Source organism: Trichechus manatus, unplaced genomic scaffold, assembly GCF_000243295.1.
Source record: "Trichechus manatus latirostris isolate Lorelei unplaced genomic scaffold, TriManLat1.0 scaffold00011, whole genome shotgun sequence".
NCBI classification, from domain to species: domain Eukaryota; kingdom Metazoa; phylum Chordata; class Mammalia; order Sirenia; family Trichechidae; genus Trichechus; species Trichechus manatus.
In genome coordinates, this window is record NW_004443947.1 from 7,463,306 (window position 1) to 7,482,298 (window position 18,993).

General features: G+C 41.8%; 1 protein-coding gene across 1 annotated transcript; it reads right to left on the reverse strand.

Annotated features, from left to right (window-relative positions):
* Positions 1-2,616: 2,616 nt before the first annotated feature.
* Positions 2,617-9,287, reverse strand: EFCAB9 (EF-hand calcium binding domain 9). Its single transcript, XM_004371194.2, has 4 exons — positions 8,959-9,287; positions 5,147-5,295; positions 3,644-3,820; positions 2,617-2,736 (listed from the first exon to the last, which is right to left on the reverse strand). Exons 1-4 carry the CDS (start codon positions 9,092-9,094, stop codon positions 2,617-2,619), a joined length of 582 nt encoding a protein of 193 aa, XP_004371251.1. The 5' UTR covers positions 9,095-9,287.
* Positions 9,288-18,993: the final 9,706 nt, after the last annotated feature.

Consider the following 18,993-nt stretch of genomic DNA (forward strand, 5'->3'; position numbering starts at 1 on the left):
GAGCAAAGAGAATTAGGCATGACTCAGGGTTTTTGTTGTTGTTACTGTTTTCTCTTGCTCCATTCAGTTCGGATAATACAAATGTGAGGAAGAGAAAAGTTTTGGCTGCTAAACATTATTCATACTCATAAGTGTGTTATCAAAATCCCATGTCTCTTAGACACAAAGAAGAGAAGTGTTCATAGGAATTATCTAACATTATTTCTATTATCAAACATTTAACTTATTTCATAGTTCAGTCATATATATGAGACTAAATGGGCATACCAGCTCAAAAGCAAAGACGAGAAGGCAGGAAGGGACAGGAAACTGCATGAGTGGTGTCTTAGTCCTCTAGTGCTGCTATAACAGAAATACCACAAGTGGATGGCTTTAACAAAGAGAAATTTATTCTTTCACAGTCTAGTAGGCTACAACTCCAAATTCAGGACGTCAGCTCCAGGAGAAGGGTTTCCCTGTCAGCTCTGGAGGAAAGTCCATGTCATCAATCTTCCTTGGTCTGGGAGTTTCTCTGCGCAGGAACCTCAGGTTCAAAGGACGTGCTCTGCTCCCGGCACTGCTTTCTTGGTGGTATAAGGTTCCCATGTGTCTCTGCTGGCTTCTCTCTTTTATATCTCAAAAGAGATTGGCTTAAGACACCATCTAATCTTGTAGAACTCATCAATATAACTGCCGATAATCCATCTTATTACATCACAGTGATAGAGTTTACAGCACGTGGTGAATTCACATCAGATGATAAAATGGTAGACAATCATACAATACTGGGAATCATGACCTAGCCAAGTTGACAGATATTTTGGGGGGACACAATTCAATCCATGACAAGTGGAAACAGGGAAACTGGGGTAGAGAAGGGGAGAGCACTGACATATTGAGGGGCTGGCAACCAATGTCGCAAAACAATTTGTGCATTAATTTTTTAATGGGAAACTAATTTGCTCTGTAAACTTTCACCTAAAGCACAGTAAAAAAAAATTAACTTATTATGAATGATAATCTTAGATAAGCAGGATTCTTATCTGTTGCACATAGACAAAGTGTAATCAAATTTGATTTTTGTTATTAGGTACTGTGGAACTCATTGAATGCCTTATGATCGGTTATATAATGTAATGTATCCTTAGGAAATCCTTGGTTTCTATAGTACATCAGTTGTATTTCTTTAACCCCTAAACTTGTTCCTCAGAAATGCTAGGGTAGAAGGAGATACGGTAATCAGCTTGATGCCAAAGGGATTTCTGAACCAGTGAGATATCAGCTTAAAATTTATACAGAAACCTGCCACAACTTCAGTGAGTTACTCAGCTCCCTGGCGGTAAATAAGCAAAGGCGTGTCGTGGACCTTGCATCTGAATCCTGACTCTACCACTAGTGAACCATGTGTTTTTGGGTAAGGTTCTTAATCTCTCTAGGCCTCGATTTCCCAGTCTGTAAACTGAGGATCAGAACACCTAATCCTCAGAGTTACAAGGATAAACAAAGTCATGTATCTAAAGCACCTACCCTAGCAAACATGTAATACATGGTAGTTATCATCAACATGATGGAGTCAGGAAGGAATCGCAAGTTTCGTGCCAAAAGAAATGAAAATTATTCAAGGCATTAATTATACAAAAGGGCACATAACAATTCTTTTACCTTGGTAGATCTGATACAGTCTTAAGCATCTAACTCATCAGAGATTAAATCAGGTTGTAGGAAGAACACAGCCTCCACATCCTTCAAATTCCATTTCCCTATGGTTAGAGGCACTTCACCACTGGCTACTCTGATGCTTCTTTCATCCAGGTGGTCTCAGCCCAAGGACTGGGAGGATGGGAAGGATTCTGAGAGTACTGGGTCACTAGTGACAAGTATCAGGAAAGTTTCACCTTCTGTCAGCTACTTAGCTCCAGTAAGTGCTGGTAATTATTGGGAACACAGGGACCTAACAAACAGCATTGATCTGAAAAGCAGCAACAGAACGGACCTGTTGACAAAGAAAGTGGTTCCCTGTGAGTTCTGAATTAAGTCAATAGGTTAGTAAGATTAAGAATCTGCTGATTACTTTCTGATTTCCTGGAAGGAAGGTAAAAATCTGTCCCATGCACATCCTGCCAGCTACTAATCCCAGGCTGGAAATCCTTACAAATATGTTACAGAGAACAGGTTAATCAGGGCAGGGGGCAGGGAGGGGAAGAGAAAAAAACATACGTGTGGAGGTTCATTTATCCCAGGTACTATGAGGGCCAGTCTCCACTGAGTTTGTCATTTCACACTGATAACACACAAATGAGAGACAAGGGGGTGGTGTGGGGGCTCACCTTGCCTGCTACTAAGTGGTGTCAGGGATGGACATCAGTTTACCCACTAAGAAGACATGTGTGCATCGTATATTCCAGTACCATCAGGAAAATGTCTCCTCCATTAATAAAATAATTCAATGGTAATAATTCTTAAAAAAAAAAAAGAATCTGCTCATTAAAGAGCACTCGTGGACCCTTCGTAAGTAAACGGCGACGTAAAGATAACCACTTTGAGTTCTAAATTTATTTTTAGACATATGTTAACAGTTTTGATTTTATAGTCTGCTTTCAGATTCTTTTTTTTGAAGAATACTTTCTTGGAAGCACATCACCTTGTTTGGAGACTCTTTTTGAGGGGATACTTTTTCTCTTTCTCGGCTTTCTGCCTCTCCTGGTATTTGTCAATGGAGAAGATTGTAAACAGCTTAAATTCCTTGTAATTAAGACGCTTTTGTTGAAAGAAAAAGAAAAATTATTTCAGGGAGGATTTGATACTTCGTTGCAGATAACAGCAGGATTGTAATCATTTCTCATTGAAAAACTTGGAAACTTAAAGAGGCCCAGTAATTAGGACATAGTTACAGTTTAGTACCAGGAATAGAGAAGTAGTATAGCCTCTAAGGGAACTCAAGGTCACGTACTTACTTCTTCTGTGTCAAGTCCAGACACTTCAGGCTGGCATCTAAGGTTCTTTACAATGTGATCATCTCACCTTTTCAACCTTAGCTTCCACTTGCTTTTCTAACACCGGCTTCCTCTTTAAACAGGCAGAATTCGCTGTCTTCACCATAGCTGTGTTCTCAGGATTTTGCTCATGTCCCCATCATAGAATTCCTTCATTTCTACTTATTCAAATCTATAACACCCCAACACCAACTACTGCCATGTTAATATATTTCCTTCTCTAAACTTCTGCATTTCTTATCCATGTATGTAACACAGCACTTTATGTCTAATCTTATCTCTTCCATGGGCCTATAAATCTCTTTTGTTTTCTTCTGATCTTGCTATGTGCCATTGAGTCGATTCTGACTCATAGCCACCCTGTATGACAGAGTAGAACTGCCCCATAGGGTTTCCCAGGTTGTAATCTTTACAGGAGCAGATTGCCAGATCTTTTCTCCTGCAAAGCCGCTGGCTAGATTCGAACTGCCAACCTTTCCTGTTAGCAGCCAAGCGCTTAACCACTGCACCACCAGGGCTCCTTCTTCTGATCTCAGCACCATGCAATATGCCTATCTGAGGAGGTTTTCCCCACCCTCCTCCTCAACCATCTCTACTGTAGTTAGTAGAACACTGCCCTCTGCTTTTGGGCAGAGAGGCTGCCATGCCCCACTTCGGGGATCTGCACTTACATGGTCACCTGTGAAATCAAAGTCATGGAAGAGCTCTTCGAGTTCCTGCTTTTTAATATTGAAGAGAAAGCTGTACAATCTGAAGTTATCTAGGCTAATTCTCAGGTCCCCATCCAGGTCAAGCAGCTCAAAGACAGGCCGGGAATGGCGATAAATAAATTGCTCTTCCAAGTGGTTCTGTTTTGAAAGAAATACATAAGACAAGCAGACATGGTGCTGGTGCCACTTTCTAAACTTGTTACATCAAAACTCGTGTTCACTCATCTATTCCCTAGAAAACTAAAAGGCAAAATCATAGACGTTAAGGGTTGATAGAGTTCTGTCATCAATGCATCAGGTCCTGCTTTAGCATCTGCATTCAAGGGGAACTTACTGCCCCTGTAGTAATCAATTCCACCGCTAGACAGAACTCTAGTCACCTCAGTGCATTTCTTTATATTCAGTGGAAAACTACTCATGAAGCATCATGGCACTGGCAATAAAATGGTGACCACACAAGGTTCCTGTCCTCAAGGCATGGGAAATAGATAAATAGACCCTACACTAGAAGGGTGTCTAAAGTAAGGTGGGAACCCAAAATGAGTGTGTCTCGTCTCACCCCCTTCAGAGAACTTGCTGGGAAAACGGACCATTGAGGGTGTGAGGCACTTGAGATGATTCTTAGAGGATCATCAGATAAACCAAGTGTCATGGATTGAGTTGTGTCCCCCAAAAATGTGTGTCAACTTGGCTAGGCCATGAGTCCCAGTATTGCGTGATTGTCCACCATTTTGTGATCTGATGTGATTATCCTATGTATTGTCAATCCTAACTTTTATGATGTTAATGAGGCAGGATTAGAGGCAGTTATGTTAATGAGGCAGAACTCAGTATCTTGAGTCAATTTCTTTTGAGATATAAAAGACAGAATCAAGCAGAGAGGAAGGGGACCTTATACCACCAAGCAAGAAGAGCCAGGAACAAAGGGTGTCCTTTGCAACTGGGGTCTCTGTGCTGAAAAGCTCCTAGACGAGGGGAAGACTGATGACAAGGCTCTTCCCCCAGAGCCAACAGAGAGATAAAGCCTTCCCCAGGAGCTGACACCTTGAATTTGGACGTCTAGCCTCCTAGACTGTGAGAGAATAAATTTCTGTTTGTTAAAGCCATCCACTTGTGGTATTTCTGTTACAGCAGCACTAGATAACTAAGATACCAAGCGAGGAAGGATGTGCCAAGCAGGGACGTGCCCAGCTAAGATCTGTGCTTTAGAAAGGGAGACCATTGGGAGGGCTGGAGATGGGGAAATAGCAGCAGCAGAGGCTGAGGAGATATTATAGAAATGTTCTAGGTTATAGACGGACTATTTGGGAACCCAAATTAACCTCCCTCATTTTTTTCTTCCTTTTGTTTTTAGTGAAAGGAAGGAAAATTTTGATGCATTCTTAATTCAGAGCTACCTTTAGCAAGATGATGGTGGCAGCCAAGCTCTTTCCCCTCTGCCCCAGAGCCTTACTTGTTACTTGCCTGATGTGACAGCAGTATGCAAACCAACATGTAGAACTGGTCAAAACCAATCTCGCCCACAGCATTCCAGTCCAGCATGTCAAATATAAACATGATCTGTGGCCGGTTCAGGTTCGTCACATGATGCAAGAAGTGAAAGAAGAGCACGTCTATTAAGGTGGGGAGGTGAGGAGATGGATTATTCGGAAGCACTTCCCAAATGCTCAACAACCAGGAGCTACATGTTGTTGTGTGCCATCAAGTCGATTCTGACTCATAGCGACCCTACATGACAGAGTAGAACTGCCCCCATAGGGTTTCCTAGGCTGTAATCTTTCTGGGACATCACCAGGTTTTTTCTCCTGCGGAGCTGCTGGTGAGTTCGAACCACCGACCTTTAGGTTAGCAGCCGCGTGCTCAACCATTATGCCACCTGGGCTCCTTGGTTGCTACATAAGTGCGAGTAATTTTGAAAGCTTGTTGACCTGGGTAGACTTTTGTTTCTGGTTTTGCCACTATACCTTCCATGATTCCAAGTACTTCCCACACCTTTTTTCAAAGCTTAACTGCCCTTGAGCCATGTGGAAAAGCACTGTGCCAGGTCCTGTGGTGGATGAGATAGTGGGCAGGGCTTGGTTCCTGACCCCAGCTCACACACTCGATGGAGCAGACAGATGTGCATACATAACCGATAACAGGCAGAGGCTAACATATCTAACAAGCTTGTGTGTGGACCCAAAAAACCCATTGCCATCAAGTCGATTCCTACTCATAGCAACCCCACAGGACAGAGTAGAACTGCCCCACAAGGTTACCAAGGAGCACCTGGTGGATTTGAACTGCCAACCTTTTGTTTAGCAGCCATAGCTCTTGATCACTGCGCCACCAGGGTTACCTTGTATGTGGAAGGAGAGCTTAATTCTTACTGGGCAACTAGAACAGACACTTCTTTGGAGAAGGTGACATTTTACCTGGGCCTCTCCCCGAGTGGCGCAAATGGTTAAGTACTCGGCTACTAACTGAAAGGTTGGTGGTTCGAATTCACCCAGAAGCACCGCAAAGAAAGGCCTGGTGACCTACTTCCAAAAAATCAGCCATTGAAAACCCTATGGAGCACAATTCTACTGTGATACATATGGGGTTGCTATGAGTCAGAATCAATTCAAGGGCAACTCTTTTTGTTGTTGTTATTTTCTTTTGCAGGAAATAATTAAAAGTTAAGAGAAATAAAAAAATCATTCCTCTTCTATGAAAACATCAATATTCCTCAGGTTTGTATAAAGAAAATGCATTTGACTATGGGGGAAGGGAACTGACATTATTGAACACCTGATGTGTTTGGCACTTTAAATGCCACATTGCATTGAACCCTAACAACTCTACCGGTTAAGTGGTATCATGCCCCTTTTATAATAAGCCCCAGATATTAACTAGTCCATATCAGAGCTTTTCAAACTGTATGGGCATACCAGTCACTTGAGGATCTTGTAAAAATACAGATTCTGATTCAGAAAACCTGGCATGGGACTCAGATTCTGCATGTCTAACGAGCTCCCGGGTGATGTGGATGCTGTGGGTCTGGGGACCACACTTTGAGTGGCAAAGGTCTACCTGACATAGAAAGATGCAGAGCTGGGATTCAGACGTAGGTCTGACTCCACAGCCTGTGCTCTTTCCACGGGGAAGCCACCTCTTTTGCACATTAGTTAATGTTTATTCAATCAAATTCATTCGGGGAAAAAAATGCTATAATTTAAAGAACAGAGAAAAGTGTTTACCTGACATTCCATTCACTATGTCTCAGTGAGCATAAGATGAAAAACACGCTGATACATTTATACATTGGTATGTTGCTGTACACACTGTATAGATGAAATCCCGTATGCCAATTTAAGGGGTTTTCAAGTATAACTTTATCTACATGTGATTTTTCTTTACCCTTCAATTATAGAAGCTAGCTCTTGCATAAGATAGGGCTCCACTGAACAGCTAAAATATGGCTATATAACTTGAAGCCCCAGCTGAAGATAGCCAAGAACACTGAGCCACTGGTCACAATGTCACGATTTGGGGGCTTCTTATGGTCTCTTGGTGTTTCTTCTCTATGCCCCACTGTGTATGAACACCTGCAAATAACACACCACACACACAGTGAGTGATGCTTGTGTAGGTGCTACTTGAGAAATGTTACAGTGTGGTACTTTGTTGTCAACTCATGGCAACCCCCAACAAAATGTTGCCCCGTCCTGCACCATCTTCACAATCGTTGGTATGCTCGAGTCTATTGTTGCAGCCCCCGTGTATTTTGAGTGCCTTCCAACCTAGGGAACTTATCTTCCAGCACTATATCAGACATCATCCTATTGTGATCTACAGGGTTTTCATTGGCTAATTTTTTGGAAGTAGATCATCAAGTCTTTCTTCTTAATCTGTCTTAGTCTGGAAGCTGTACTGAAACCTGTCCACCATGGGTGAACCTGCTGATATTTGAAATATTGGTGGTATAACTTCCAGCATCACAGCAACACGCAAACCACCACAGTATAACAAACTGACAGACGGGTAGTAGAGTGCGGTACTTAGTAGCTACTTAATAAATACTATTTTAAAACCAGCTGGATCTGGCCTACTCACGTCCCCAAGGCATTAAGGAAGGCAAATCTTCAGGCTGTCCCTTCACTCAGGTCACTATCCAGGCCCTTGTTGACCAGAAGACATGAGCATGACTTCACCTCTCAGTGAACTGCATCACTGGGGAGTGGTTTAGCTCCTTGGGAGATCAGAAGCTTCTCAGCAAATATTCCAGTGAGATTTAGAGAGAGAGCTCTGGAGTCAGAACACCCTGCTTTCAGTGTCAGTCTAGCTACTTACAGCTAGGCGCCCTGCAATTGTCTATCTAGGGCAGGGTATTGCGAAGATTTGGTGACATACTGTGTGTAAATCTATACGAGAAAATCTGTATGTAAAAGTATGAAAAGAAGGTGTCCTCTTGTTTTTATTATTATTCTTTAAGATTGAATGGACTTTTGACAACCTTTATGAGGGGGAGAAAAAACTTTTATTCACAAATGACATTTATCTCTATGAGGTCAAAATGAACAACTAGATCAAAACCAAAAACCAAACCCATTGCCATCAAGTTGATTCCGACTCATATACACTTTCTTTATCCTAAAAAGAACCTGAAGTGTTTTAGGGTATTATAACTGATCTTTTATTAGTTTGTGGACTCAGACAGGGTCTAGAGCTTCAATACTTTTTGGTCACTTATAAGTACCAAGAGTTAGAAGGTATATTACAGAGTGTCTGACCAAAACCTCCCATTTGACAGATGAGGAAGTCCTGCTGAAGGGTCCTGAGGGTTTGTGCCTGAGTGGGGTTCAGGCCCCAGGAATATTAATTATAATAATAACAAACATTCATTAAACTCTTATGATGTGCCAGACACCGTGCTAAGCTTCTCTACACATTATCTCATTAAAATATCATCTTAAAATAACTATGAGATAGACTCCATTATTAGAAGCCTCATTTTACAGATGAGGAAAATGAGACTTAGAGACAATGATGACATGTTCTCCAAATCAACCAGGAATAATGGGTGGAGCCAGGATTCAAACCCAGGCAGTCTGACACCAGACAGAGCCTGCAATGTTATCTGCCCCACTGAAGTGCCACAGTCTCAACTCTCAGTTGGCCATTTCTCTCTGTGCTTCATGTAGAAGATAAAGTAAATCTTTGTTAACTAAATGGTTTCTGGTTCTGCAAGTTTACCTGCCCATTAATTAAAAACCAGGTAACTACCCCAAGGAAACATTTCTGAAAGTACTGACCATTCAAGGTGTTCTTGCAGTGCACATCAAGAAGGTGAAAATATTCTATTAAGGCCTTCACATTTCTCACAGATAATAAGCAGTATATTTTGTCCAGATAGAGGTACCACAGAAACGATCCTTGCTTCAGTTTCATCTTGGTACTCTTTAAGTCAAAGCCTCTTAACAAGAGCTATTCATGGAACAGAATAGAGAATTCTGCCTCGGAACTAGAATGGTGGATAGATTATCTGAGTAACTTTGGCAGCGAACGTCTGTCTAAGTAAAAAAAAAAGTCAGAGGACATAGTCAATAAAAAATTAAAATTGTTTCCTCCCAACTCTCAGCCTTGCTACAGATATCTATTGTTCTAAGTCTCTTGTTAACTTGATTATCCCTCTGTCACTCAAATATACCCAGTTCTAAACTGAAATCACAGACTGTTTAGAAATATACAAGAAAGTGTACTATATATGAAAACCTGTGTTATGAGGCCAAAGCGGTTCTCAGAGGAGCATTTATAGCCTAAGAGCATTTACAGGCAGTCCCCAGGTTACAAACATCTGACTTACATACAACCCATAGTTATGAACCAACCCCATAAAGCCTATCATATTAAAAATTCAAGGTACAGTCAGCCCTCTGTCTCTGCACGTTCTGTATCCACAGATTCAACCAACTCTGCATTGAAAATACTTGGGGGAAAAAAAGTTCCAAAAAGCCAAACCTGAATTTGCCACATGCCAAGCACTACGCTGAACCTACAGGAATGAAGTGATGTGTAGGCATACCCTGCTGTAGTCTCCCTCCAGCACTCGTTATTTGAGCATTGTTTGCCTGGTGTCTCCTTCGTTCGCTACTTGTGCTGTGTGCACCCTTTGTTTCTGTGAAAAAATGACTCCTAAAAAGCAATGAAGTGGTCAAAGCAATCCCTCAAAGGCTAAGTGTGAGGGGGTTGAGGAGAGTGAGAGGAAGGAGTTCAAGGCTAGTGAGGGATGGCTGGCTAGCTCTATAAAACACTACAGCCTCAAGAACTTAAAGATCACAGGCGAATCGCATTGGCTGATGCCCAAGCAGCATCAGCGTTCCCAAAAGAGCTCAAGAAACTCATAGAAGAGAAAGGCTACCTTCCAGAGCAAGCCTTCAATTGTGATGAGACAATTAGTTACAATAGCATTTACATTGTACTAGGTATTATAAGTAATCTAGAGATAATTTAAAGTATATAGGAAGATGGGCATAGGTTATATGCAAATACTATGCCATTTTATATAAGGGACTTGAGCATCCATGGATTTTGGTATCTGTGGGGGTCCTGGAACTAATCCCCTCCAGATACCAAGCGACAACTGTACATACAATGGTTCTTAATAACAAACAAGTGCTACTTTGTGATGTACATCAAAACATTATTATTACTGTATTATTATGTGCTATGGATTGAATTGTGTGCCCCCAAAATGTGTGTCAGCTTGGCTGGGCCATGATTTCCAGTGAGGAGTGGTTTTCCACCATTTTGTAATCTGCTGTAATTTTCCTATGTGTTATAAATCCTAATCTCTGTGATGTTAATGAGGCAAGATTAGAGGCAGTTATGTTAATGAGGCAGGACTTAATCTACAGGATTAGGTTGTATCCTGGAGCAATCTCTTTTGAGATACAAAAGAGATAATCAAGCAGAGAGGATGGGGACTTCATGCTACCAAGAATGAAGAACCAGGAGATAAGCGTGTCCTTTGGACCCACAGTCCCTACGCTGAGAAGCTCCTAGAATAGAGGAAGCTTGATGAAAAGACCTTCCCCTAGAGCTGACAGAGAAAACCTTCCCTGGAGCTGGCGTCCTGAATTCAGACTTCTAGCTGCCTAGACTGTGAGTGAAAAAATTTCCTGTTTGTTAAAGCCATCCACTTGTGGTATTTCTGGAAGTGTTTAATGCTTTTTGTGCATAAAAAGGTACACTATATACTATATACTAAGAAAAGCATTTGACTAACTGACATTAGATGCGAACTGCACCTAACTGTTCCAATTTATGTACAAATTTGACTTAAAGACTGAGACTTATGTAAAGATTCAACTTAAAGACAGACTTAGGAATGGAACTCGTTCATAATCCTGGGACTGCCTGTACTGAATTTTGGGGTCTTAAATGTGATGCTTTATCTATAAAACAGTGGGTGAAAGAAAGTTTGGAGAGATATGTATGTTGTAAGAAGTTTGGGTGTTATGAACTGAGAGGCATGAATACAGGGAGGACATCAGTGGAGAAGACATTCTGCAGGGCAGGCTTGTACAGTGAAAACCAAGGGGCACCCCAGAGTTCCTCCTTAGAAGGTGAGGGGTAGTGCTGAGGCTGGAAGGTGATCTGCATTGTGCATATCAAAGGATGAGGCTGTTAATGGAGAAGGGGATGTTACAGGCCTCCCCCTCTTTACTGCTGCCATTGAAAAGAATAAAAGAATCCCCGTGCAGCAGCAGCAGCAGCAGCAGCAGCAATAGCAAAGGTGCTACTACGAGAAGCAATCAGATAGCCAACACATACTGAGATCTTACATGTGCCAGCCACTGTTGTAAGCACCTAATAGACTTAGGTGCTAATTTAATTCTAACTTAATCATTTAATCCTCATTAACACCTCCATGAGTTAGTACTATTATTATCCCCACCTTAAGGATGGGGAAACTGAGGCACAGACACAGAGAGGTTAAGAATTTGCCCAGGGTTATCCACCTCATAAGTGGCAGAGCTGGGATTTGAGCCCAGGCATTACAGCATTAGAGTTCCTGCTATGAACTCTACACATAAGAGTGGGGAGGCTCTGGGGGACAATGGGGAGGGCAGGGGACCCACAGTCCATCTACTTCACCTTCTCCTCGCCCTGCCCTTGCCTTCAAAGCAAACCCTGAGAAAGAACTGAAGATGTCAGAACTAGGCTCAGGGGTTCTGGACCAACACATGAGGGCCAAGAGAAGGCGGGAGGCAGCACCCTTACCCACAGCTTCCCGTCGTAGTAGTAGGCTCCCAGGAGCTTCACGATGTAGGGGTGGTTGCAAGTGGCCAGGATCTCGATCTCCACGATGTAGTCCTCCAGCTCCTCCTCGCTATTGGTCTCAATTACTTTGGCTGCAGCCAAGGCGCCTGTCTCCTTGTTCTTGGCCTGCAAAGCAGAGATGGGGGACGTCAACAAGGCACACTCAGCAGGAAAGTGACCCTTGGAGGCCTGCTCAGAGAGTCCAGCATGAGATAAGGGGCGTGAAAACAGAGGCTAACGTCCAGATGGGGACCGAGAAGCTGAACCAGGAGATACTCGTTCTTAACAGTGGCCAGTGCTGTGCATCAGACCAGCAGAGAAGCAGGCAGAGAAACAATGTTCTGCATTTGGGGAAAAAAAAGTATGATATACACATACTATGGAATAAATAAAATTATAAGAACAGAATAGATCTATAAATGTTTTTGTTGTTGCTAACTGCTGTTGAGTTGACCTCCAAATCATGGTGCCCCCATGCACACCTTCCCGCTGAACCATGCTGCACTGCCTTGGGTAGAGTGCCACCAGCTGGCTGCCAGCTCAGTTCTGCCCCACCCCCACAAACAGGCTCCTGCTGAGCCATTTTTTTCCCCTTTCTTCCTCCCACCTAGCCCAGTACCCCACTTCTATGCCTTCCCACTGGGTCCATGCTGCACTGCCATGAATAGAGAGCTACAGGCCCGTCACCGTCCTGGGTCCCACCCATCCCCACCCACCCTCACCTTCCCCCACCTCCTGGCTCTTGCTGCCCCATCTTTTTTCCTTTCCTTCCTTTTTGCTCTCCCTCCCACCTCTACCCCTTCCCACTGGGCCATATCGCACCACTGCCAGCCCACCACTGCCCTAAGTCTGCCCCACCCCCACCCACCGGATCCTGCCATGCCATTTTTCCCCCTTTCCTCCTTTTCTTTTTCCCTCTCACCTTGCCCCATACATACCACCTCATCCGCTGGCCGCCAGACCCTGCCACACTGCTGCAGCTAGAGAGCCACCGGCCCACTGCCACCCCGGATCTGCTGTGTCCCCAACTGCTGGCTCCTGCCAAGCTGTTTTCTTTTCTGTTTCTTCCTTTATTTTCTCCCTCCCACCTTGTCCTATATGCCACCTCCACCCATTCCTGCTGGACCCCACTGCACTGCTGCAGATAGACAGCCACCAGCGCAATGGCCTGCCACTGCCCTGGGTACCACCATCCGTGGCTTCTACCATGTCGCCATTTTTTTTCTCCTCCCACCTAGCCCAGTATGTCAACTGTTCTCCCTTCCTACTGGCCCCTGGGTCCACCCTGCGCCTACTGTCCAGCCCCCACTGCATGACCATTTTTTTTCTCTTTTTTCCTTTCTTACTTTTTTTCTCCCTCTCACCTAGCCCCGTATACCACCTGCCCCCACTTCCTGCTGGCCCCTGCCACACCACTGTAGTTAGAGTGCCACTGGCACACTGGCCCACCCACACCTGCCGGCCCTCACCGTGCTGCCATTTATTTTCTTTTTTCTTTCTTTCTTTTTTCTTTCTTTCTTTTCTTTTTACCTCCCACCTTGCCCTGTACATCACTTTCCCCCCTTTCCCGACGGCCACCAGTCTGCCCCATCCTCTACTGCCAGCTACCTTTTTATTTTCTTTCTCTCTCTTTTCTTGCCTTTCTTCCCCCCACCTAGCCCAGTATGCCACCTCCCCTTCCCATTGGCCGTCACCATGCTGCCATGGCTAGACTGTCCCTGGTGATCAGGCCCACTGCCATACCAGAACCACGCTGCCCCTCCCCTCCTGCCACTAGACCAGCTGCTGAACAGTGGGAAGTGAGCCTGTACCAACCCCTGCCAACACCCACATCTATTTGGTGAGGGGCTGTGAATGCTCTCACACCGCTGGACCAACGTCAGGAGGCAGACGGTGCCTGCCTAGTTTGCCCTCAGCCACCTCACCAAACCAGAGTAAAGCTTGCCCTGCCAGCTGCAGCCCTGCCCACCCTGACAAAGTGGTGAGAGAATTCTTGCCCACATATGAGCAAGCAGCAAAGCACACCTGGACTTCCCCCCAACCCATCATATAAAAGCTAAACAAAGAAGTTGGACCAAACAAATGAACACACAGTGGATAAATAAGGAAAATAATACCTTAATGTCTCAGAGACAGCAGACAACATCAAAACATAAAAAAAGCAGGAAAAGATGGCTCAAATAAGGGAACAAAATAAAGAATCAGATGACCTTCCAGTAGAAGAAAACACAGTGGAATGACATGATGTAGAATTCAAAAGACTAACATTTAGGGCTCTTCAAGAGATTATGAAAGAGATGAAGGAAAACACAGACAAACCCAATAAAAACATAGTCAAAATCAAGAAAAACACAAAGCAATAGAAGAATTCAGGAAAATAATACAAGAACAAAACACCAAAATGAATAAACAATTAAAAATGATACAAAAACAGCAACTAGAAATCCAAAAGATAAACAACAAAATTTCAGAAATGGTCAACTCAATAGGAGGTTTTAGGAGCAAATTTGAGACAATAGAAGACAGAATCAGCAATATTGAAGACAAATCTATGGACACCACTTTGAGGAAAAATCAGAGAAAAGAAAGAAGAAAACTTAAGAATTACGTGGGACACAATCAAGAGCAAAAATTTTCGTGTGATTGGAGTTCCAGAACAGGGGGAGAAAATGGAAAACACAGAGAAGACTGTTGACGATCTGCTGGCAGAAAACTTCCAAAATATCATGAAAGATGAAAAGGTGACCATTCAAGAAGCTCAACGAACCAGATAGGCTAGACCCCAAAAGAAAGTCACCAAGACATATCATAATCACACTTGCCAAAAAAAAAAAAAAAAATCCTGAGAGCAGCTCGGGAAAAATGAAAAGTCAATTACAAAGGGTAAAGAATACGGTTAAGCTCTGATTACTCAGCAGAAACTGGCAGGCAAGAAAACAATGGTATGACATATTTAAAACTTGAAAGAAAAAAATCTGCCAACCAAGAATAATACACTCTACAAAACTTTCTATCAAATATGATGGCGAAATTAGGACATTTCCAGATAAACAGAAATTAAGGGAATTTGTAAAAACATAACCAAATTTACAAGAAATATTAAAGGGAGTTCTTTGAGTAGAGAATCAACAAAATCAGACAAAACCAGAGTTTTGTTCAACATTAGAAAATCAATCAACATAGTCTACCACATAAATAAAACAAAAGAATCACATCTGACATCAGCAATGATATCCCTTGTTCCATGTCCTCTTCTGAATCCGGCTTTAATTTCTGGCAGTACCCTGTGAATGTACTGCTGTAACTGCTTTTGAATGATCTTAAGCAAAACTACTTGTGTGTGATATTAATGATATTGTTTGATAATTTCCACATTCATACCATTTATAATAGCCCCTAAAAAGATAAAAAACTTAGGAATAAATCTAACCAAGAACATAAAAGACTTCTACAAAGAAAACTACAAAACACTATTGCAAGAAACCAAAAGAAACCTACATGAATGGAAAAAATATGCCATGCTCATGGATAGGAAGACTCAACATTGTGAAAATTTCGATTCTACTCAAGGCGATCTACAGCTACAATGCAATCCCGATCCACATAACAACAGCGTTCTTTAATGAGATGGAAAAACTAATCATCAACCTTATATGAAAAGGAAAGAGGCCTCAGATAAGCAAAGCACTACTGAAGAAAAAGAACGAAGCAGGAGGTCTCACACTACGTAATCTCAGAACCTACTATACTGTCACAGTAGTACAGCCAAAATGGCCTGGTAGTGGTACAACAACATACACACAGACCAATGGAACAGAATTGAGAAGTCAGCTGTAAATCCATCCACCTATGGTCAGCTGATCTTTGACAAAGGACCAAAGTCCATTAAATGGGGAATAGTCAGCTTTTTTAACAAATTGTGCTGGCAAACGGTATGTCCATCTGTAAAAGAAAAAAAAAACAGGACCCATACCCCACACCATACACAAAAACTAACTCAAAATGGATCAAAGACCTAAATATAAATCCTAAAACGAGAAAGGTCATGAAAGAAAAAATAGGGACAACACTAGGGGCCCTAATACATGGCATAAATACAATACAAACCATATCTAACAACGCACAAACACCAGAAGAGAAACTAGATAACTGAGACCGCCTAAAAATTAAACACTTATTCTCATCAAATGACTTCACCAAAAGAGTAAAAATAAAACCTACAGATTGGTAAAAAAAAAATTTGGCTATGACGTATCCAACAAGGGTCTAATCTTTAAAATCTATAGAATACTTCGACACCTCAACAACAAAAGGACAAATAATCCAGTTAAAAAATGGGCAAAGGATATGAACAGACACTTCACTAAAGAAGACATTCAGGTAGCTAACAGACACATGACAAAAGGCACCTGATCATTAGCCATTAGAGAAATGCAAATCAAAACTACAATGAGACACCATCTCACTCCAATATTACTGGCACAAATTAAAAAAAAAACCAGAAAATAAACGCTGGATATGTTGCGGGGAGACTGGAATTCTTATGCACTGCTGGTGAGAATGTAAAAGGGTAAAACCACTGTGGAAAACAATATGGCACCTCCTTAAAAAGCTAGAAATAGGAATACCATATGATCCAGCAATCCCACTCCTAGGAATATATTCCTAGAGAAATAAGAGCCATCACATGAATAGCTATATGCACACCCATGTTCACTGCAGCATTATTCACAATAACAAAAAGATGGAAAAAACCTAAGTGCCCATCAACAGACGAATGGATAAACAAATTATAGTACATACACACAATGGAATACTACTCAACAATAAAGAACAATGATGAATACATGAAACATCTCACCATATGGATGGATCTGGAGGGCATTATGCTGAGTGAAATAAGTCAATCACAAAAGGATAAATATTGTATGAGATCAGCATTATAAAAACCCAAGAAAAGGTTTACACACAGAAAAAAAAAACTATCTTTAATGGTTATGAGGGACGAGGGGTGGGGAGGGAAAATCACCAACTAGACAGTACAGAAGTGTTAGATTTGGTGAAGGGGAAGACAACACATAATATAGGGGAAGTCAGCACAATTTGACCAAGGCAAAGTCATAGAAGCTTCCCAGACACATCCAAACACCTTGAGGGACCGAGTTACTAGGGCTGAGGGCTGCAGACCATGGTCTCAGGGGACATCTAGGTCAATTGGCATAATACAGTTCATAAAGAAAGTGTTCTACATCCTACTTTGTTGAGTAGCACCTGGGGTCTTAAAAGCTTGTGAGTGGCCATCTAAGATACATCTATTGGTCCCATCATGTACAAACAAAGGAAAATGAAGAAAACCAAAGACACAAGGAAAATATTAGTCCAAAGGACTAATGGACCACATGAACCACAGCCTCCACCAGCCTGAGCCCAGAAGAAATAAATGGTGCCTAGCTACCACCACTAACCATGGTGACAGGGATCACAATAGAGGGTCTCGGACAGAGTGGGAGAAAAATGTAGAACAAAATTCAAATTCACAAAAAAGACCAGACTTACTGGTCTGACAGTGACTGCAGGAACCCCCAAGACTATGGTCCCAAGTTAACTCAGAACTGAAGCCACTCCTGAAGTCTACCTTTCAGCCAAAGATTAGACAGGCTTATAAAACAAACAATAACACACCTGAGGAACATGCTTCTTAGTTCAAACAAGTATACGAGACTAAATGGGCAACACCTACCCAAAATCTAAGCTAAGAAGGTGGGAAGAAACAGAAAAACTGGATGAATGGACATGGAGAACTCAGGTTGGAAAGAGAAAGGGGGAGAGTGCTGGCACATTGCAGGGATTGCAATGTCACAAAACAATTTGTGTGTAAATTTTTTAATGAAAAACTAATTTGCACTGTAAACTTTCACATAAAACACAATAAAATTAAAAAAAGAAAAAAATAATTTTCCAAGGAAACTATACACACAAGGAATCAACGTACCATGAGCAAGAAGCAGCAGAAACAACAGACAGCAGAACCAGAACTGTAAACACATCAGACATTGGAATTACCATACACAGATTATCAAATAATTATGCTTACTACTTCATAAAGTAATAAAAAGATCTACTTTAAGATAACTGTGGAGAAAATATATATGTGCACCAATTTTGTTTATAGGAACGAAAAATGCAAAGGAAGGATTTAACAGAAGAATAGACATAGAGTAGGTAAACAAATAGATCAGAAGAAATTTTCTAAAATATAGTACAAAAGAATAAAAGATGGTAAATATGTTTAAGATTAAATAGCATGAAGCATAAAATGAGTAAGTCTAACATCCATCTAATTGGAATTTCCAGAAAGAGAAGAAAGAGACAATGTAAGTAGAAGAAAACGTGAAGTTACAACAGCTGATAATTTTCCAAAACTGATGAAAGACACCAAGCCATAAATTGTATTGATCATCATTATTATCATCAAACTAAGTACCAGGCACTACTTTATTTTTACAAAAATAACACAAGCCTTCTATATTTGTTTGCCAACGGTGCCCTATCCACGTGAGGTATTTTCATAATCGCCACAATGTCAAAATTTTTTTACATGTTGGTGTAAAACAATTAGCGTAGCACGCTTACAAGAATACCTCTCAGGGGTAGAGCACCGTTGGCAAACAAACTTAGAAGACTCACGTAAAAATACAGTACTCTTAGTGCACCAATGTATTAACTCATGTAGTCATAGCAACAACTCTATGAGGTAGAGATTATTATACCTATTTTACAGATTAGTAAACTGAGGCTCAGAGAAGGTAAGTAACTTTCCCAAAGCCACACAGCTAATTAGTGGTGGAGCCAGGAGGTGAACATAGATAGTTTGGCAACAACCACTATGTTTTTTATTTTATTTTTTATTGTGATTTAGATGAAGATTTACAGAGCAAATTAGTTTCTCATTAAACAATTAATACACATATTGTTTTGTGACATTGGTTGCCAACCCCACAACATGTCAACACTCTCCCCTTCTC